The following is a 22,088-nucleotide window of genomic DNA, read 5'->3' as shown; positions in this document are numbered from 1 at the left end:
TGTATTCCCAGTGCTTAACATAGTAGGCATTTAAAAATGTGTATTGATTGATTTTGTCGGTGAGGGGGTTACCCAACTTCTGATTTCATTGGCATAGGGAACTCCCATTGAGGAAATTTCCTCTATCAGTGAGGATCAGCACCTTCTCTGCAGTGATATAGTTTTAGAATTGAATTGGACATTAAGAGGTTAAGTGACTTGCCCCAGGTCACACATAGAATGTGAAAGAGGTAGCACTTGAACTCAGGTCTTTCTGACTCCAAATTGGCTTCCTTCATTGCCTCACTGAAAACTTTCTATATTTGCTCTTCTTAAATACCTGCATGGTGTTTTTTGTACTTAAAAAAGTGTCGTTCTTCACAACATTACATTTTGGGAGATTTCTATAAACCAAAAGATATTGGATGTGGATCTGGGAAGTCCATTCCCAAAATCTCAAAGGAGATAATATTTGAAGGGGTTTGCTAGAGACTAACTTTCCTACCCTTAGTATTTTTTTTTTTGAGGAGTCAAAACGGGCCTATGGTCCCCAAGGAACATATAATGAAGCCTAAATTCTCTTTCTTTTCTTTCTCTTTTTCTCTCCCTCCCTCCCTCCCTCCCTCCCTCCCTCCCTTCCTTCCTTCCTTCCTTCCTTCCTTCCTTCCTTCCTTCCTTCCTTCCTTCCTTCCTTCCTTCCTTCCTTCCTTCCTTCCTTCCTTCCTTCCTTCCTTCCTTCCTTCCTTCCTTCCTTCCTTCCTTCCTTCCTTCCTCACTTCCTCACTTAGCACAGTGCTCCCTGCACATAGTATGCCCCTAATAAATATTAGTTGACTGATTTGACTTTCTCTTCAATTCAAATAGAAAACTGGTACCTTAGTGGTAATCAATCTAATTCCAGACATCAATCCGGGTCCTCTCCTCCCGGCCCTGCCCCCTTCTCTTTCCCCTTTCCCCTTTCCCCTTCCCCCTTCCCCAGCTCCAGCAGCGCTGGTCTGCTAGTCCGAATATCCCTCTTAGCTTGAGGTGAGTTGTGCCCTCTGCCTGTGACCTTTCCCAAATACCTAGGACAGAAGACAGGACAGGGAGGAGAATGAGGCACGGAGGGTGGAGAAGCTGAAGGGACCTTGCAAGATCCTTGCGTACTCTCCGCTCTCCCTTGGAGGATGCGTAGAGGAAGCTCTCTCATTGTCAGGCGGACTTCCCAGCCTGCCACAGCCCCTCTGGTCCAGAGAGATCATTTCTCAGGCGTGCCGCGCAGCGAGCGCCGCTTAGAGGCGCAGAAACCATGGACTGGACTGTCGGGGCCGTGAGGGCTCAGCCCCAGATTTAGACATGGCCTCGCCAGTGGTTCCCCAGTCTGGGTCCGAGACGCTTGGTGCAGGAGGAGGAAGAGGAGGAGGGACTTGAGAAGTGAGGGGTGAAGGGTGGGGGTGGGGCAGGTACGAAGGTGATTTTCTCCCCCATCTATTTTCCTGCCCTGAGGAGCAATGACATCACCCAGGCTCCTCTGGGCACAAAGAAAGGCAAAGAGAAGCAGCCGGAGGATGCGCCGGTGGTGGCTGCGGCTTCGGCTGCTACGGAGAGAGCCAGATCAACCCCGGCCAGGTGCTGCTGCTGCTCCAGCTCTTGTTTCTCTTCTTCCTCCTCCTCCTCCTTCTGCTCTTCCTCCTCCTCCTCCTCCATCTCCTCCACTTCTCTCCGCGCCAGCTGCTCGCTGAGCTCGCTCGCGCTCCTGACGCCTCGTCTCGGAGCCCTCCTCCATCGCCTCTTCCTCCTCCTCCTTGTCCCATGCGCACCGCCCTGGCCAGCCGAGGGCCGCCGGGCGCCAGCCGCGCAGCATGCACTGGGGGATTGGCTTTGCCTCGTCCAGGTCGTGTGTGGTGGATCTGAGCCGGAACCAGAGCATCTCCTTCGGCTTGTGGGCCGGATCTGAGGAGCCCTATACCTTTTATGGGGACATCATCGCTTTCCCTTTGCAGGATTACGGAGGGATCATGGCAGGGTTGGGTTCGGATTCCTGGTGGAAGAAAACCCTGTACTTGACTGGGGGAGCCCTGCTGGCTGCAGCGGCGTACCTGCTCCACGAGCTCCTGGCCATTAGGTGAGATCGAGAGACGGCGAGCCCTGGGAGACTGCCAGAGGGCCCCTGAGCGGGCTGCGGTGGCTGCTGCTGCTGCTGCTGCTGTTGTTGTTGCTGCTGCAGTCCGGGGCGTTGTTGACTCGGGTGGGGGCGGGGGTGGGCGCGAGCCAGGCAGGCAGCCCTAGACAGGTGAGAACGGAGTCCGCCCCAGCCCCTCCTCTCTTCCCTAAGTCTGGCCAGGTCGCAGAAATGCCCGCACTCTAGGTGACACCCCGAGGGTATCTCAGTGGTCACCTGGCGGTATGTGCAAATTTTGAGTTTCCAGGAGGCTGAGCAGCTAAATGAACTAAGAAGAAAGTGGCCAACAAACCTATCCAAATTCACATTGGTGTTGAGCAGAAAAAGCCCGGGGTTATGGTGGTTGTTACGAAGCATAATAGTGGGGCACTTGGGTTTTTATTTTACTTATAGGATTGAGTGGCCTGGGTTTTGGGAATTGAATCAGACTGAGGATTTGTTTATTCGATGAACAACATGAAACAGGCTGCAACACTTGATTGGAAGGCTGTACTGGCATATGAGTTTTGAGCACTCTCAATTTAACCCACCTGGCCCCTCCTTCAGTTTCGGAGAGGTTGTAGTTGCAAATCCTGTTGTAGCGTCTTTGAAGGGCTGTTTTTAAGCTTGAGCCGATGTGTTTGAGCAGCCTTGGAAACTGATGCAGTATTAACCTGTTTAGAGCTGCCTGCAGAAAGAACAGGGCACCATCCTTGTTTCATACTCACCACTATGTGGATCAGGCTGCAGGACTGCCAGTTTCAACTTCCAATTGAATAACCTTGTGAGCACTGAGAATATCTGAGAGTTAGGGCACCACATGGCTGTGTGTATGTGCGTTTGCCTTTAACAGGAAACCTGGAAGGGCTAGAAACGGTAGTAGAGGCTTCTGTCGTTTGTTTACAGGGATAGATGTGGAAAATCTCCGAAAATGGTGGCTTCAGCTAACTGCTTGTGGAGCCAACTGGAAAGGAAGGTGTTTATCTTGAGGAAGGATGTGGGGGCGGGTGTTCTGCGGGGGAGGTTCATGGATTAGGTGCTTAAAGATATGATGAAAATTATACTGTAATTAAGCCTTCCTTAAATTGCTGAAAGGTCGCTGGAAGCAAGAAACAGTTTTCCATAAAGCATCTTCAAAGGACCAAAATGTCTTTTTGGCAAATTCCTATAAAGAGGAGCATATGCATATTTTTTTCTCCAGTGGGGGGAAATCTTCCACAATATAGTGCAAAGAGAGGTTCTATAATGACCTTTCAATTTTTCTATCGATCCTTTGTTTTGATGCCACTTACATTTCCCAATTTCCCATTCCCCTTCCAAAAAGCCTATTAAATGATCTTTATAGGAAACAAAAACCTGAAACACTCACATTTGAGGAAAAGAATGTGTTATGACATTGTCTTGTATATTTGTATTCTTCAGTTTGCAGAGCAGGAATCTTATACAACAGCTGTGGGAAAAGGGTTTGGGTTTTAAGCCATCATGTCCACATCTGCAGTTATCTGCTTCAAGCTGTACAGCAAATTGATGCTCTTAGGTTTTTTATGTTTGTGCCTGCTTTTTTTTTTTTCTCACACAGGAAATTATGTCCCTTACTCTGCAAAGTAGGGCAGAGATTTGAAGCAATTTATTCTAATGATTCAGGCTTAAATTCATGCATGGTTCTATGCATCTGAGGACTCCCTCCACTGATACAACCCCTCCATGCTTTTAGAAATATTTTTCATTAGTTGTTTTGGGGAAAGGATTGTATCACCTGTTGGCTACCCTTCTCTACGTATTAGTGTGGCTGGCCCATGGATGTAACATGTAGACCATCACTGGAACCACTCAGCTTAGTAGGGATACTAACAGAACTTGTACCCCTCTGGCATAGTCTTTAAAAACCCAGACCAGGGGCGGCTAGGTGGTGCAGTGGATAAAGCACCGGCCCTGGATTCAGGAGTTCCTGAGTTCAAATCCGGCCTCAGACACTTGACACTTACTAGCTGTGTGACCTTGGGCAAGTCACTTAAGCCCCATTGCCCTGCAAAACAACAAAAAAACAACAAAAACAAAACAAACAAACAAAAAACCCAGACCACCATTAGTCATTAGAGTAGGACTTTAATGGAGGGAGGAATGAGGAATTGAAACAGGAACCCAATTATATCATAATTAGATTTTAGGCCATAAGGTTTTCTTTCTTCTTTTTTTTAAAAACTCCTATGGCATGTTTATCTCAGTTCTCCATGTCATTTATAAGTGTAAGTGTAGCTTTAAAGTATTCAGCTTATTATATTCCAGAAATAACCTTGAAATATATCTTAGTGGTCAGAACTGGCCATAATGAAATCCCCTTGTACTTCTAATATTTCTCCCTCAATGGTGACAAATATTCCCTAAATCCTGAGGGATAAGGCATTATGTCTCTGGAAATTCCTTCTGTGAATGCAAATATGATCCCTAAGTGGTAGTAGGCTCTGAAGAAAGTTTTTATTGGGGCCAGAGGAAAAAAAAGGTCCAGATAATAAGGTATTGGCCAGGAAGGCAGACCTAGGTAGGGTTCCAAATGTTCCCTAGGTAGCCTAGATCTAGAGCTGACTGTGACCTCAGAAGGTATTTCTGCACCCCTCCTCCCCTACCTGAATTTTGTAAATCAGATCGATTGACTTGCTCTAGGTAACACAGATACTAAAGGTAGGATATGAGCCTATGTCCTCTGTTTCTAGAACCAGGACTGTTTCTCTCGTCCTATGCTGCCTTCAGTGGATGCCTGGTAAAAGGTACCTGAAAAGGAGGAGGAATGTGATGGAAAAAGAGTTATACCAAAGTCAAACTTTTGAGTTTATTTAGGTGGGGTTTAAGCTAAACTCTGGAAATACAGGTATACACAGTTTCAGTAGTAATAAAAATAATAATAGTTAGCATTTATACGGCACTTTAAGGTTTGTAAAATGTCTTACAAATATTATCTCATTTGATCCTCACAACAACCCTGTGAGTTTTATTACCCAATTCATTTTACAGATGAGGAAACTGAGGTTAAGTTACTTACCCAGTGTCACATTGCTGGTAAGTGTCTGAGGTGGGATTTGAACTCAGGTGTTTCTGACTCCAGGTCCAGCACTTTATCCACTGTGTCATCTAGAAGTAAGTTGTAGAAAATTTTTATGTGAATTCAATCAATCAATCAACCACAAGCATTTATTAGGTATCTAGTGTGTGTCAGGCATGCAACACTAGATGCTATCTGTATGTAGAAGATAAATGTTCCTGTATTGATATGGCTTTCACTTATATTCTATCCTTAATTAAAAGTATCCCATATGATGTCCAGCCTTCTTTGGACTAGATACCTAGATAATTGGTCCACATTTTACTTTGTGCTTTTTAAGGATAGCCTAAATAAAGGCTTCATTTACTATTATCTTGACATGTAAAGCATTCTCATCTAAATGAAAGTATTTGGATCTACAGAAAGAAAAACTTATTTCCATTATTTTGACTAGTAAAGAGGAATATTCAAAATGTTTTGCTCATTAACTTCAGTTTTATGCCCATTGATATACAAACATTTTGAAACTATACTTCCCTTCCCCTAATATTGACACTCTTAGTGAATATCTGTGCAAAGTTTAAAAAGAAATGGAATGATTTCAAATGTAGATGAAGCCTAGGAGTACTAAATAAGAAAATGCCTTTCAGTAGGCGTGGTAACAAATAATTGCTCACATTATTTATAAAGCACCGACTTTGTGCAGGACACTTAGTAAAAGTTTATTGAATTTGTTAACTTAATATAGCACTTTAAGTTTACAAAGCAAGACTTTGCTTATAGAGTTTAGTGGAAAGAGCACAGGCCTGGGGAGTCAGGAAGCCTGAATGCTATTCTTGGCTCTTTTGTTGTTCAGTCCTTTTCCAGTCGTGACTAACTCTCCATGACCCCATTTGTGGTTTTCTTGGCAAAAATACTGGAATGGTTTGCCATTTCCTTCTCCAGTTCATTTTATAGATAAGGAAAGTGAGGCAAACAGGGTTAAGTGACTTGTCCAGGGTCACACAGCTAGTAAGTATCTGAGGCCAGATTTGAACTCAGGAAGATGTCTTCCTGAGTCTAGGCTATCCAGTTCGCTACCTAGCCATCCATTCTTGGCTCTGCCACTAATTAAATATGTGACATAAAGCAAATCATTTTTCTTCTCTGGCTCCCCACCTGTTAAATCAAGGGGGGGGGAGTAGAATAGATGATCTGTAAGGTCCCTTTCAACTTTAACATTCTGTGAGTCTTAAAACGACCCTGGTAGGTATATATTTATAAGTGTGGTTCTGATTACAGATGAAGAAACTGAGGTCCAAAGAAGTTGTTATTTTCCTGAGGTCACACAGCTGGTAATTGGCATGGTTGGGATTCATGTCCAGGTCTTCAGACTCCAAGTTCAGTGTTTTTCTACTGTACCACCCCTCATGAGAGTAGTGGCAGAAAATGTCACCTCATTTATCAAAAACGTTAAGCAAATGCTTGATGGCATACTGGGGCCTCATGGGACTGTGGCCTGCCCTTAAATAGATGGCCATAGTTGGTTTCAAGGTCTGTTAATGTTTTCAAATACTCCGGATAAGGATAGTGTGAGGGGGCGTATTGACTAATACTACCCCAAAAAAGGGTGACAAATAAATCAAACAGAGAGTTAGAAGTTTTAAAGAGAAAGCTAAAGTTAGTAAGTTCTATCATTGGTTTGGAAAAAACAGAATGAAAAAGTAGATGGCAATTCAAATCAATTCTTGAAATGAATGGAGTGGGAGGGATCCAGGGGGACTCTATGAGAAAGAATGGAACATGCAGGGTAAGAACACCTTATCTCTTGTTATCAATAGTCTGTGCTTCATGGATGCCAATGAGCAGTTTACTATTTTCCAAGAGAGCAGCCAAAGCTTAAAAATAAAATGAGACAGTAGTATGCAAATGAGGGATAACAAAAAGGGAGGGTGGTGATAGGCTTCCTAGAATGAAGAGATGAGAGGTGGACACTGGAAGTGAGAGAAAAGGCCATTGCTAAGGCAGCTGATATTGGGAGCAAAGGGAAGGTGATGAGAAGCAAGATCTTCATGATATCTGTATCTTTGGGACTAAACCACTAAGCTGAGCTAGTTCCCTGAAGACAATTCTGGTGGCATGTACTTAGCCAGACTGTTATTTCTGGGTCTCCATATATGATGTGGTTTTATAGATGATTTTAGTAGATTGAATATTTCAGTCCCATCCAACTTGGCTGTGATAGAAGAAACATTATCTATACTGAATGAAATGGATTTATTCTGGAAAATGCTTTTCTTGCTCCTAAGGCCTACTTATATCTGAGGAGAGACAGTCTGAGTGCCTGGTTTGGAGTCAGAAGGATCTGGGTTCAAATTCTGACTTTGACAACAGCTGTGTGATGATCATGGACAAGTCAATTAACCACTTCTTTGACCTTGGGGAGTTTTATACCTCGAAGGGTTGTTGTGAGATGATAAATGTGAAGCATTTTGTAAATACTGAAGTGCTATATAAAGATCATTGCAGTTTTCCTTGTCGTCATCATCATCATTGTTATCATTATACACTTAAGCAAAGAAGGTTGAAACATTTTCCCTAAGTTCTTAAGTCACTATTAGTGAGAACTAAAGTTTCCTGCTCTTTTCTGTTGTATTGGCTAAGCCTCCTTTCTGTAAGTTAAGTGCTTTTGACTTGATGAATAAAACAGGTCTGCTATCTCATTAAAGATCTGTGTCTTAGTAGTTTCTTTCTCATGAACTCAGTTTGCTGAATATATAACACGTGTTCTATTGTTGTTGTTGTTGTTTTTATTTCTGTTCTGGTTTTGACAGGAAAGAGCAAGAGGTTGACTCCAAAGATGCTATTATTTTGCATCAGTTCTCAAGGCCAAACAATGGTGTCCCCAGTTTGTCTCCTTTCTGTTTGAAAATGGAAACTTATTTAAGGATGGCCGACTTACCTTACCAGGTACATCTGTGCATGTTCTGTGCATATGAGGTTCCGCTCCCACCCTAATAGAGCCTACTAGTAGCAGAGAATTTAATTTGATTCAGCAGAAATACTGATTATATGCTTGGCACCCTAGTTAAACTTCACTGGACTATGGTGTGCCCTTAGCCATACGGACATCACAGATCTCAGGGTTTGTTGATGTTTTCACCATAGCTTAAGTATGGCACATGGGGGTATATTAACTAATCCTTGGTGAAGATTAGATTTATTCTGCTTAGCTCTACAGGGAAGAACTAAGGAACCACAGGTGAAAGTTACAGGCAAGCATATTTCAGCCTAATATATAAGGAGGAACTTCCTAACAATTAGAGTTATCCCAACATGGAATGGATTATCCTGGAAGATAGTGAGTTATTCATCACTGGATGTCTTCAAGCTGAGGTCAGGGGATTAATATGGAGGGGATTTCAGGGTGGGACTAGATGACCTAAATTCCTTTCCTATTCTGGGATTTTTTTGTTTGTTTGTTTGCAGGGCAATGAGGGTTAAGTGAGTTGCCCAGGGTCACACAGCTAGTAAGTGCCAAGTGTCTCTGAGGCTGGATTTGAACTCAGGTCCTCCTGAATCCAGGGCTGGTGCTTTATCCACTGCACCACCAAGCTGCCTCCCATTCTGGGATTTTGTAATTCTTTGATAAAGTGGACCATTGTACCCTGATGTGTTTCTGAGATAAAACAGTACTCTTTTGATCTGACCAGGCTCACTGTGCTAACCTCATAGATTATACTCTTCTACACTCCTATCACCTTTTCTTCATTCTTATTCTTTGGAGACGATTTTTTTTTCCTCCTGGATTCCAGGATCCCAGAAAGATAAATATCCTTCTGGATAAATTAAATAAATATAAAAAAATTTAATAAATTTAATAAATTAATAAATATCCTAGGTATATTCTGAGGCCATGCAGACATTACCTTGGCTGGGCTAAAGCACTGACTGTTGGTTCCAGAGTTGGGTGCTAAGCAAACCCAGTGTTTTTTCTTAACCTGTCATTATTCAAGAAATGGCATCTCTGCAGGTTGTTTTATCCTTCCTAATGTTTCCTCTCTTTCTTTTCCATTCTTATGCTGTTATGGAGATCTCTAAAAATGATTTGTTTCTTGTCATGAAAGCAGCAAATTCCTGGCAGTATTTTTAATTTTCCATGATAGTAAAGGACTGTTCCTTGTCATGATGATGCTACAAAAAATTGTTTCTGATTAAGTTTCTGGGTGACAGTAAAGCTTAAGCTATTTCCAAAAAGTCACACATTGGTCCACTCAGTATTTTTTTTTTTTTGCGGGGTGGAGGGTGGCGGGGAGGCAGTGTGGGAAGATAGGGTGGGAAAAACTAAATGCTTGGTTGCATTATGGTGGCAGAAACCCAAAGAGATTATCTGTGTTATCCCGTTGTCCACAGGCAATTTTGTATCTAAACAACCTTGGAATGATAATTGTCAACCCTTTCTTAAGAACCTGCGGAGAAGGAAATTCCATTTTACAACCTACTCTGTGATGTAAAAAAATGTAATGGCAAATAGTCGCATTGTTTTTGTATATCACATTTTTGTATATCACATAGACAAATAGACATTTGTCTATTAAATAACAGAAATGATAACAGATAAGAAATCTTCTTTTACTTAGTTACTATGGGAAGCTGGGAAAAAGGTGTTAGAACATGTTTAGTACCTGTCATTTTCTGTAGTTTTTGGTTTCTGTCTTTTTAAAAAAAAACATTTCCAATTGACTGTAAGCTCTTTGAAGGCAAGGAATGTTTCATTTTCATCTTTGTAGCCTCAGGGCCCAACACTGTGCCCTGGCACATAGTAGGTGCTCAAGAAATGCTGGTTGATTGATTGATTGATGATTCTATCACTGCTCCATCTAGCTGATTCATGGGGGTGGAGTAGAGGTGGTTATATGCATGATTTATGAAAGTCCTTGATTGTAGCAGCTCTGCCTCTGCTGGGAATAGCATTACATTTGAAAGCTTTTCAGAGTGTTTGGAATGGGCCAAATGTCAGGTAGCCCATGATGGTTCCCTGTGCTGCTGCTCCTAGCTCAGTCTTCATCTCAGGAGGCTGTGACTGGCCTTGCATTGGAATTTCTGTTGGCATCTGGGGCAGGTGGATGAGTTTAGTTAGTGGGTATCTCAGGAGGGGTTGGTGGTACTAGAAAGTTCCTTTTCCCCTGGAAGCAGCTTGATCAAGCATACTAATGTTTGGAAGACAAGGAGCCTCTCTATTTGGTTTTCTTCTAAAAATGACTAATATTTTTATATTACTTTCAAAATTGCCATAATTCTGATCTGCATAATTTCCCTTAAGGGTCAAAACAACTCTGAGAGGTAGATTATCACAGATATTATTGTAATCATTTTGTAGAAGAGGAAACAAGGTTAAAAAGGTTATGACTTATCTGTGGTCACTCTTGTAGCATCAGAGGCTGGATTTGAACCTGGGTTTTCTTTACGCTAAGACCATAGCTTTATCCAATATTGCAGATTTGGGGAAGAACAGAGATTGTTCTTCAGAATGCCTGTACATTGATAAAAATGTTACAGTGGCATGAGTTTTACGTTTAGCGGGAGAGGATCTGGATTTGAATTCCATTTCTACTATTTATAACCTATGTGATGTAGGACAAATCACTTAACCTCGCAGGGCTTCTGTTTCCTCATTTGTAAATGAAGGGGTTGGACTTGGTTTCTGGGGTCCCTTCTAGCTCGATAGATCTGTGATGCTGTGATCCTCTCCTTATTAATTTTTGGTGGTTCCCTTTCTTCTCTTTCCCTTTTCCATTGTGGTTTTCGAGGAGAATAGTTCTTAGCCACTTGTTTGACAATTAGGAAAACAGGTAGTCGAAGGTACTAATAGTTCATCTAAAGACCAAGAAAGATGCCCTCCTAACTCTCTAGGGATCCCACCTTGAACACTTAGCTAGATGTGTGACTGGGCAAGGGAGATGAATAAAGGTCCTGTCACTTCACCTTTATAAACCCAATTTACCTCAACTGTAAAATCAGGAAAGTAATATGTATACCACCTACCCCACACTGTCGTCATGAGGGAAGCAATAAAGTGCTGTAGAAACTGACATTGTAAGCATACTCAGTTGTCTTCTGCTTATTTAGTCCCTCATTTTGCAGATTGAGGGAGTTAAGTGGTGCAGTGGGCCGAGAAATAGGCCTGGAGTCAGGAAGGCCTAATTTCAAATCTAGCCACAGACACTAACTACCTATGTGTTCCTGGACAGGTCATTAAATTGTCTGCCTCAGTTTCCTCAACTGTAAAATGATGACCATAATAGCCCCCACCTCCCAGGATTGTTGTAAGGATCGAATGAGGTAATATTTTTAAGTGCTTAGCACAATACCTGGTACACAGTAGATCCTTAACACATGCTTGTTTCCTTCTTTCCTTCCGTGCAGATCACAGGATCATACATTTAGAGCTTTAAGAACCTTTAGTGGCCATGTAGTCCAACTGCCCTCTAATGTTATAGATGAGCAACTCTAATATTTAGGCAAGTTAAGCGACTTGCGTGTTAGGAACAGATAAACTGAGGCACGACTCCCGGTCTGGTGCAAAGAAGGAAGGCCATTTTATTACGATCTTGCAAGAAAGGACGCTCGCTCTAGAAGAGTGGAGAGACTTGCCACAGCAAACTTCCCTTTTTGTCCTAGATCTAACGCAACCAGAACCTGAGATTTTATGATTCTTTGTTATCTAACTTCAGAAAACCTCTTCTAACTCAGCTGGGAAAGGAAGGAAAATTTTGGGAGATAGGCCCCTCAGGCTTGAATAATGTAGTCTGTTCTTATCTGTTCTTATCCTCTTTTGGTTAACTGTTAACTCTGCAGGAAAAGGGTGGAGATGGGGGAGAAGAAGCCCCCAGAACTTGAATAATGTATCCTGACTACGAGGAGGACCCGGTATTCCTCTCATTGCCCAAGGTCACACAGATTGTAAGTGGCAGGGCTGGAATTCAAACCCAAGTCTTTTAACTCAAAGTCTAGTGCTCTTTCTATTGTACCACTCAGTTATACCATTCTTATTTCATTTATTTTGGGGAAAAGTCAACAAATGTCAAAGGAGGGGGAAAAGCATGTCATGGGGTGCAGAGCACCCCAGAAATTCTCTGGGGCACATCAAGGAAACTTCTCCTTGAGAAACTAAACCAGAGGACAGATAATGCCTAGAGAGATAAGCTGAACCAAATCGGACTGAGCTAGCTTGGGATTCCTACCCTTCATTCTGGTCTCCCTTACCCTGGGGAGATAAGTTTGGGTGTGGCTGCGGCCTTTGCGTTCTGAAGAGGGATCTGTAGCCACTCACCCAATTCCTCTAGTCACTACCAGTGGGGGATGGTCCTCCACTCCTCACCCAATTCCCCCAGCTACCACCAGTGGGGGATGATCCTCCCTCACTAAAGGAACTTTTCACGGGCCACCCCCATCAGTCCTCTATAAAAGTACCTTCCAGTCTCCTGTTCGAGATTTGGTACCTCTGAGCCATGTGCTTTATGCCAATCTCCCCATGAAAAAAAAGTCCAAGGATTTCTTTCATGGTTTCCCTCCCCCCCACCCTTCCCTTCCCTTGTTCCTCAATAAACTACCACCTTATTCTAACTACGTTTTGTGTGCAAGAGGGTGTAATTCTTTAAAGAGGAATTTCTAAGAACCCCAACCCCTACCATATCCCGTACCCCATTTCCCACCATTACATCTGGCGCCCAACGTGGGGTGCCAAATGATATGGGGGAAACCGATAGGAGAATGCACGTGGGTCCTTAGGATTCCTCTGTAAAGAATTACACTCTCGCACAAGACCTAATTAGGAATAAGAGAACAGGTTTATTGGGGTACAAGAGAAACCTATCGGGAGGAAGGTTTTGCCAGAACAAAACGCTTTCCTCCCCTGCTAACTTGTGGGGTGCCATTTTATAGGGTTTAGATGGGGGTGGGTAAGAGTCTCTTATTGCTTGAGGGGCTGGTGGTCTTCCCGAGTTGCGCTGGGGTAGGAAGAATCCCTCCTGAGAGATCTGGTGGTGGGTGTCAACTTTGTCCTGATGGGTCTAAGCAGTCTGCTGATGGGCAGTTCCAGGTGGTCTTCTCCTGGATTACCTCATCCAGATGCTTAGGATGACTGGAATGTAGGGTGATGGTCCTGGAGCATGCTCAGTTCGATCTGTGCCGCTTATCTCCGTTAGGTGAGTGTGTGTGTCCTTGATTGTGTTCAAGGAGAGGCCTACTTGATTTCAAGGGAACACCCCTGAGGTTTCAAGGAAAAGTTCCTTGAACCCCCCAGAGAATTGTTGGGGTGACCGGGGCCCATAATCCTCCCATGACAAGCAGAAGAAAAGTATCATTCTATGTCAGTGATGTTCTCTCTTCTCTTCTAGCCCAAATGGAATGTGTCACACAATGATTGTGCATGTGCATTTAACAGATTTTAGGTTTGTTTTACTGCCGTTGAGGGCAAGGGAGTGGTTTCAATGGTTCCTTTGGTCTCTCCAAACAGAAAGGTTTTAGGAGGAAGGGAAAGGGGAACATACATTTATTTATTAAGTGCCTATTACCTGGTAGGCCTTGCACTAAGTGCTTTACAAATATCTCATTGGATTCTTACCACAACTCTGGGAGGTAAGTGCTATTTTTAGTCCCATTTTACAGTTGAAAAAACTTAGGCAGATAGATTTGCTTAAGGTTACACAGCTAGTAAGTATCTGAGGCTAGATTCAAACTCAAATTTTCCTGATTCTAGGCCCAGCCGTCTATTCATTGGCAGCTGCCACCTGGCTTGTTCAAATGAGATCATCAGAGCTAGGGTTCTTTGAATGCCCTGCCTGGGTTGCTGATACAAGCCTAAGGACCAAGTAGCAGTTGAATTAATTGGATTGTAGAGATCTGGAGTAATTTATTAGCACTTTATCTTGGGCAGTAATTTAACCTCTCTGAGCCCCAGTTTCCTTGTATTTAAATTGGGGATAATAATAGTGATGTAGGAGGTAAGGAAGGGGTTAACAGACAAACCTAAGATCTGAGGGCCAAGAGGGACTATAACTTACAGACCCCAGTTCTGAAAGGGATTAATGAATAACTTAAGACTTGGGCCCTCATGAAAGTCAGGGCCTAGGTTCTTGTTAACTGGTACCTGGAGGTCTGGCTCCTGTTATTTACCTCCATTAATCACCACCCACAACAAAAACATAAAGAGGCAGGTCATAGAGACCTTAACTACAACAAAAACATAGGTTATAGAAATCCTAACTGATAAATGTTAATACCCAGAAACTAGGCCTAAGAATGAAAAACACAGGGACGCTCTGACCTTGGCAAGTTGAGGTAACATACGCAGAAAAGGTCAAATTTGTCCCCAGCTCACCTTATGACGTGTAAACCCCCAAAACACACCTCCATGGAAAAAGGTCCCTGTCTCGGGGGTTGGCTTAAGCCCTCAGGAACTCCAAATTAGGATAGGCCCTCCCCTATACCTCCCTAAGGTGGAGATTATTATAATGCGGCTGATAATCAATTTATCCATACTATAAATATAACTGTCTTCTCTCCCCCTATTCGAGAGACACCTCCATGGTGCCCTCCCTGTGGCCACTCACAGTATTGCAATAAAACTTGGTAAACCGAGTCACTGAGTCTTGTAATTCTTTGGGATTCCTCATGATCAATCTGATCAATTAAACCCATCTCACATCAATAGTACTTCTCTCACAGAGTTAATGGAAAGATCACTTCAGATAGAATATATAAAAGCACTTAGCAAACCTTAAAAAGCATTTTTATAAATGTCGGATAGCATAATATTCTCACTGTAAAGCACTGAGCCATGAGAGAATTGCACTGGCCACATCTCTTACTAAAGCATCCCTTTTGGCTTTGCTAGTCCTTTGCTTTTGGGTGATTCTTCCTTTAATACTTTATAGTTCTGTGATTTCTTTGATGTTGATGCTCCCTTCCTAATAAACTATTTATTAGATTGTCTTTATGAGTTGCTGTGGGGAAAAACAAATTCATCACCTGTTGGTCCATCTTCTGCTGATGAACCACTTTGCAGCAGCTAGGTTGATCCTCTCTGATGACAGACACAGTCTTACTAGTCCATCCCTAGAGTCTTTCTGATGTGAGATGGAATTAGGGTGATCATATTGATCGTGAGGCGTCCCAAAGAATTACAAGACTCAGTGACTCAGTTTCCCAAGTTTTATTGCAATACGGTGAGTGACCACAGGGAGGGCACCATGGAGGTGTCTCTCGAATAGGGGGAGAGAAGACAGTTATATTTATAGTATAGATTGATTATAAGTCTCATGATAATAATCTCCACTTTAGGGAGGTACAGGGGAGGGCTTATCATAATTTGGATTTCCTGGGGTCCTAAGCCAACCTCTGAGGCAGGTACCTTTTTCTGTGGAGGTGTGTTTTGGGGGTGAGCTGGGGACAAATTTGGCCTTTTCTGGGCATGTTACCTCAACTTGCCAAGGTCAGAGCGTCCCTGTGTTTTTCATTCTTAGGCCTAGTTTCCGGGTATTAACATTTATCAATTAGGATTTCTATAGCCTGGCTCTTTATGTTTTTGTTGTGGTTAAGGCCTCTATCACCTGCCTCTTCATGTTCTTGTTATGAGTGGTGATTAATGTGGGTAACAAGAACCTAGGCCCTGATTTGTATTAATGAAGGCCCAAGTCTTAAGTTATTCATTAATCCCTTTCAGAACTTTCAGAGCTTGGGTCTTAGGTTTTTCTGTTAACCCCTTTTAGGTACTATTGAGAACTACTAATTTTTTTTTTTTTTTGTGAGGCAGTTGGGATTAAGTGACTTGCCCAAGGTCACAGAGCTAGTAAGTGTCAAGTGTCTGAGGCCGGATTTGAACTCAGGTCCTCCTGAATCCAGGGCTGCTGCTCTATCCACTGTGCCACCCAGATACCCCGAAAAGCTACTATTGATAGGTTATCTGTTAACCCTTTTAGCCTCCTCCATCATTTCTAGCTTGGTAGAACCTGTCAGAGCCTGTGTTCCATTAGTATTGCCTTATCATAGATCTGGAGGTCACTCTTGGTTCTCAAAGGCATTATAGAGACATCTTTGTGTTCTGGGCTTCAGCATATAGACATATGTTTGCATATAGCTTTGCATATGTACTTGACCTTGGAAAGCAATGCAATGTCTTGAAAATAATCTTCGCCTCTACCTTCAGTCACAGAAGTTGGAAGGGACCTCAGTGGTTATCATGTCCAGTCCCTATCTGGAAAGAAGACTCCATGGGAGTCATGGGACATGTGGCCAACCAGTCTTTAAGATTTGGGTGGTGGGGAAGGAAGCTACTGGCTCCCTAGGAAGCCTATCCCACCTGTGGAAGTTTCCTCTTATATAAAGCCTAAATACATTTAGGACATTTGTTCTGTGAAGAATAGTTGGCAGTGGTATGTATGCTGGACCCAGCTCAAACAGGATCTCACCACCTGATTGTTAAAACAGGGATTGATTTATTGTTTTTTTGATTGTCTGAACTTAAGAAAGTGACAGGGAAAATGTTAATAAGGCAGATTAAACTTAAAAGTGCATTACGGGTAGATTTATTTCCACAGAGACCTAGTTGTTAATCATTTATCAGCACACCCTGGTTGTTGGCCACAATCCCTTTACAGATGGGCTTCCCAGAAGTTATCACGCTATGTAATTGTCTTATACAGCTGAAATTTCAGGTCAGAGCAGAACACCCTAGACATTCTGAGGAAGACAGGAATTGAGTTTCTAGAGTCTTCAGGTTCTCTTCTGGAAAGCTTTAGTTGAGGTGCTGTTAGTAGGAAATTGGGTTTGCTGTGGGGGAAATGGGGAATTTAATTGGAAATGTGTCAGTTAACACTTGGATTTGGACAGTGAAAGAAATATCTGGTGTTAAAAATCCAAATAACAGTAACCTGTTGCCTGTGTTAGGGAAGCTAGGTGGCACAGTGAATAGAGCTTTGGGCTTAGAGTCAGGAAGACTCATCTCCCTGAGTTCAAATGTGACCTCAGACACTTTCTAGCTGTGTGGCCCCGGGCAAGTCACTTAATCCTGTTTGCCTTAGTTTGCTTATCTGCAAAATTAGCTGGAGAAGGAAGTGGCAAACAACTCCATCCAGTATCTTTGCCAAGAAAACCCCAAAAGATGTCATGAAGAGTTGGACATGACTGAAAAATGACTGAACAATTACCCATGTTAGTAACTCCTTTGTTTCTCAAGACAACTCCATGAGGTAGACACTATTATTTATTTATTTCTTTATTCTTTTGTTTTTGTGGGGCAAAGGGGGTTAAGTGACTTGCCCAGGGTCACACAGCTAATACATGTCAAGTGTCTGAGGCTGGATCTGAACTCAGGTAGTCCTGAATCCAGGGCCGGTGCTTTATCCACTGTGCCACCTAGCTGCCCCCAGGTAGACACTATTATTATTGGCATTTTACAAATGAGGTAACTGAGGCTCAGAAGGGTTTAAGTGACTGCCCAGGGTCCCACAACTAGCTAAATGCTACATAAATGTTAGCTATTAAGTGTGTGAGACAGGATTTGGATACAGGTCTTTCTTTTCTTTCTTTCTTTTTTTTTCTTTTGTCATTGCTTGTTTTGTGGGGCAGTGAGGGTTAAGTGACTTGCTCAGAGTCGCACAGCTAGTGTCAAGTGTCTGAGGCTGAATTTGAACTCAGGTCCTCCTGAGTCCAGGGCCGCTGCTTTATCTACTTCACCACCTAGCTGTCCCCATACAGATCTAATTCCAACTCCCAGCACTATCTGCTGTACCACCCAGTTTCCTCAAGGGGAAAGTTAAAAATTTTATCAGTTCTTTTTAAAAAATGACAGTGCCTATAAACGACACCCCCTTGAGTCTCTAAAGGTTTTTTCCTTTCTATTTGATGGGGATGGTTGGAACACTAAGACGCATGAAGGAGCTGCAATTATTTTGCTGTCATTAAGGTAGGTGCTTCTTCAGAGCAGGGGAAAGGGAATGGTGGTGGGGAGAATCATTCACCTTTCACTGGAGATTAAGCACAGGAGAGGAGAAGCCAGAGATAAAACAGAGTCCGCCCTTCCCTTCCAACTCCAGCTTTGGCCGGCCTCCTGAGTTCAGTCATCCCTTGCATCTGGCCCATTGATCAGCTGTTTTTAGTGAGCTCAGAATGTCACCTGGGTTTTTGAATACCTGTACTTTATTTGGAGAATTCCAAGAGAGCTATTTGAAATACTAAACATTATTTTTATTGCCTAAAACAACTTAAATTTTCTTTTCAAGAAACCATTATAGTAACCAGAGCTTACATTAGCATGATCTCTTACTCCCCCAAGGCTTTTCAGGTTCTTTATGGACCCTTAGAAGCTGGCAAACAGCAGGCAGTTAGGTCTTGCTGTGTTGTTCTTTCATGCTAGCCATCTGTTTCTGCACAGAAAAAAAAATGTAATGGATGGGTAAGGTAACTGGAGTGTGTATTCCCTCTCTCTTCTGAAGGAAAAAAAATTTAGGGTTATAGTAGGAAGAACACGGGCCTTGTTACCAAGGAATACTTGGCCTGCTGTGTGATTTGGAACAAGTCACTTTTCTCTGAGCTCCATTTCTTCTTCTGTAAAGTAGGGCTTATATTCTTCCTCAGTGGGTGTCTGTGAGGATGAAATGAAATAAGTGAGGCACTCTAAACTCTAAAGTGTTTCATAGAAATGTCAGATATCACTGTTTTTGCCCAAGTGGTCCACCTTGACTGTTCTCCTCGATCAGATTTTGTGGGTCATTGTTCAGCTGAGGTGTTGGCATTCAGTCCTCTGCAGGAGATGCATCACTGGGAGGCAGTAATGTTAAATTAAGGCAAGAGTGGGCCACTTACTCATCCATCTGTTTTAATACTATAACTGCTCTACCAAACACTGCCACATTTAATTGCAGTATTGTTGACAATCGAATGAAGTTCTAGAACTTTTGCAATTTGCAGCCACTCTTTGATCCATTGCATTTTTTTCTGTAGATTTTTTTTTTCTTCCACACTCAAGTGATTCTGCTATTTACCTCTGTATAGAAGCGAAGCCTTTAGTGGCTGCAGTTGTCATTCAGCCTGGCCATTATTTCATCCTAACTATGTTGGAGGAGTGAGCAGAGAAGACTGAGTCGTTATTTGGGCTGACTACTTGGTTTCCAGACTCACAGCAGCTGCTTTGAAGGAATGTAACTCTAGCTGTTGCTCTGCCACTGTCTTGTGGGACAACATAGGCTGTATTATGAAAGTTGACACCAGGTTACAGTGTTTGGAAGTATATGGTTTTGGCATTGGTTTATTTTCGTAGAGAATGTTGGCAAAATAGGATCCCCCCCCAAAAAAAGAACACTTCTGAATAATGCTTTAAAATACCCAGTGGTGTTCTGACTTATGTGGAATCGGAATGGAAACCTTTTCCTGTATATAGCTTTTACATAGAAATAAAAGAAAAAGTGTATTCTTGTTTTTGTTTTTGTCTTTTTTTTTAGTGAGGCAATTGGGGTTAAGTGACTTGCCCAGGGTCACACAGCTAGTAAGTGTTAAGTGTCTGAGGCCAGATTTGAACTCAGGTACTCCTGACTCCAGGGCCGGTGCTCTATCCACTGCGCCATCTAGCTGCCCCAAAAGTGTATTCTTTATATAGGTACTCCATAAATATTTAATGGCAAAGTTGATCAGGATGATTTAGGTACTTTGGTTCAAAAAGTCAACTGCAAAAATACAAGACTGGGGAGATATGATCAACCATAATTTATATGAAGGAGATCTGCTGGTCTTAGTGGTTTATAAGTATACTATAAGTCAACTGACTGTTATGGCCATCAAAAAGCTAAAGTGACTTTAGGTTACAATAATAGAAGCTTTAATAGAATTAACAGAAGCATAGTGTCCAGAATGGGGGGGCGGAGGGCATTGTTGTGCTCTTTTATGGTCAGATTACATTTCAAGTATGCTTTAGGATAGACAATGATAAACTGGAGCATGTTCAGAGGAGGATGACCAAGGTAATGAGAGGATTGAAGACTATGCCACATGAGGATTAACTGAAGGAATTGGTGGGAATACTCATTGGCCTGGATAAGAGAGGATTTAGGGGTACGTGATGATTCTCTTCAAAAGCTATCATGTAGATAAGAATAATATTAGACTTGGTTTGCTTGGCCTCAGAGGTTAGAACTAGGAGCATAGGATAGAAGATAAAAGTGGATAGATAGATTTTAGCTTAATGCAATGAAAAACTTCCTTACACTTAGTGATTTCTGAAAGTGGAATATATCAGCTATATATCAGGAAGTAGTGAGTTTCCCATCAATGAAAGTCTAAGCCTGGAAGCCCACTTGTCAGAAAGGGTGTAAAAGGTACGCATACCTATATGGGTTGGATTAGATGATCTTTTAATTTCCCTTCCCATTCTTTAAATTCTGCAAAGTAGTAGTTAGTCTCCTTTTGAGACATATTTATTTTTTATTTTTTTTTAACTTTTTTTTTTTTAAGTGAGGCAATTGGGGTTAAGTGACTTGCCCAGGGTCACACAGCCAGTAAGTGTTAAGTTTGAGACATATTTATTAAGCACTTACTATGTGTGAGGCACTATGCTAGGCCCTAGCGATCGCCAAATTGAAAGGAATCCAGCCCCTGCTTGTAACCTAGTATGGATATAGGATAGTTACGTACCTAACTATAATCCAACTTAGAAAATTAAATAGCTACAGAGATTTGAGGAAGGACAGATCACTTCTAGTATTAGAGTTAATCTCTTGTATAAAATTCAGTAACCTAAACCAGATCTCCATTCTTTTCATGTTGTCCTGGTATTATAACCCATCACCCAGAATTCAAGTCCTGGACTTGCATTGACTGAGGGTAATCTTGAAGGCTTCTCAATAATAGTTCTATGGACCATGCATGGTCCCACCATCCCATCCCATCCCATCCCAAATGTTTTCTCAATGTTTGAATTGGATTTGTTTCTGGCTCTCATCTAGGTATTCTCAGTTCCCTTCTAAGGACCAAACTGACAAAACAAAACATGGAAAAAATTCCTTATACATAACAAAGAATATAGACAGTTAAGAAATACTTTCCCATTGGTGGATTTCATCTTGTCCAAGGACTTACACATTTGTTTCAAATTTAGAGTACCATGCTGAGGTTGGGGCCCCCTTCTAAGCAGGGAATCCAGATTGGGGTTGCTAGGTAGTTAGGTAATCCACTCCTTTGATAGATTCCACTTTCCTTAGGAGTCTATCTAGTTGTTCCAGACTTACAGCATAACCTTAGGGTTGAGGTTCCCCCAAATAATTTGGAGTCACTAGAGAGTTGATTCCCTCCCCTGGACCTGCATAGTCCATGAGACTCACTGAATTGGTGAAGGACAAGATTGAGATTGCTCTTCCTCATGGATCTGGGCCTTTTAACCCTCTAGTTCCAGGCTCTTTTTTGGATTTTTTTTTTTTTTTGGTCAGGGCAATGAGGGTTCAATGACTTGCCCAGGGTCACACAGCTAGTAAATGTCAAGTGTCTGAGGCCGGTTTTGAATTCCTGAATCTAGGGCCGCTGCTTTATCTACTGTGCCACCTAGCTGCCCTGCCTTCTTTGAATTTTGTGACTGTGCTTCCATATCCCACCAATTTTTCTTCCTCTTTTCATGTTCCATTGCTCCATTCCTTTTATTGCTTCATTCAGGTCTTTTGGGTCTGTGTTGCATTCATTGCTGCCTTTGAGAAGTAGCTCAGGATTGTCCAGTCTCTCATTAAGGCATAGGGGGCTATGTTATTCTGCTACTATTTTACTTCATCACTGCCTCCAAAGTGGCCATCTGCTTTCCACTGCTACTGCCACTGGCACTTTCTTGATAAAGTGTTATAGTCTTTGACTTAAAAAGATTTTTTAAAACGTCACCCACTCCCAGTAGACTCCCTTGTAACAAATAAAACAGTT

The 22,088-nt window shown here is 42.4% G+C and overlaps 1 protein-coding gene across 1 annotated transcript in view; it reads left to right on the top strand.

The window, feature by feature from the left end:
- The first annotated feature begins 923 nt into the window (after window positions 1–923).
- Window positions 924–22,088, top strand: part of FAXC (failed axon connections homolog, metaxin like GST domain containing) — an 81,105-nt gene continuing 59,940 nt past the window's right edge. The window contains exons 1-2 of the mRNA XM_044005144.1: window positions 924–2,083; window positions 7,970–8,105. Coding sequence (XP_043861079.1) covers window positions 1,821–2,083; window positions 7,970–8,105 — 399 coding nt within the window. The 5' untranslated portion in view covers window positions 924–1,820. The remainder of the gene's footprint in view (window positions 2,084–7,969; window positions 8,106–22,088) is intronic.

The sequence above is a fragment of the Dromiciops gliroides genome, chromosome 4 (assembly GCF_019393635.1).
Source record: "Dromiciops gliroides isolate mDroGli1 chromosome 4, mDroGli1.pri, whole genome shotgun sequence".
In the NCBI taxonomy this organism is placed as follows: domain Eukaryota; kingdom Metazoa; phylum Chordata; class Mammalia; order Microbiotheria; family Microbiotheriidae; genus Dromiciops; species Dromiciops gliroides.
This window is presented reverse-complemented; position numbering and strand designations above follow the sequence as displayed.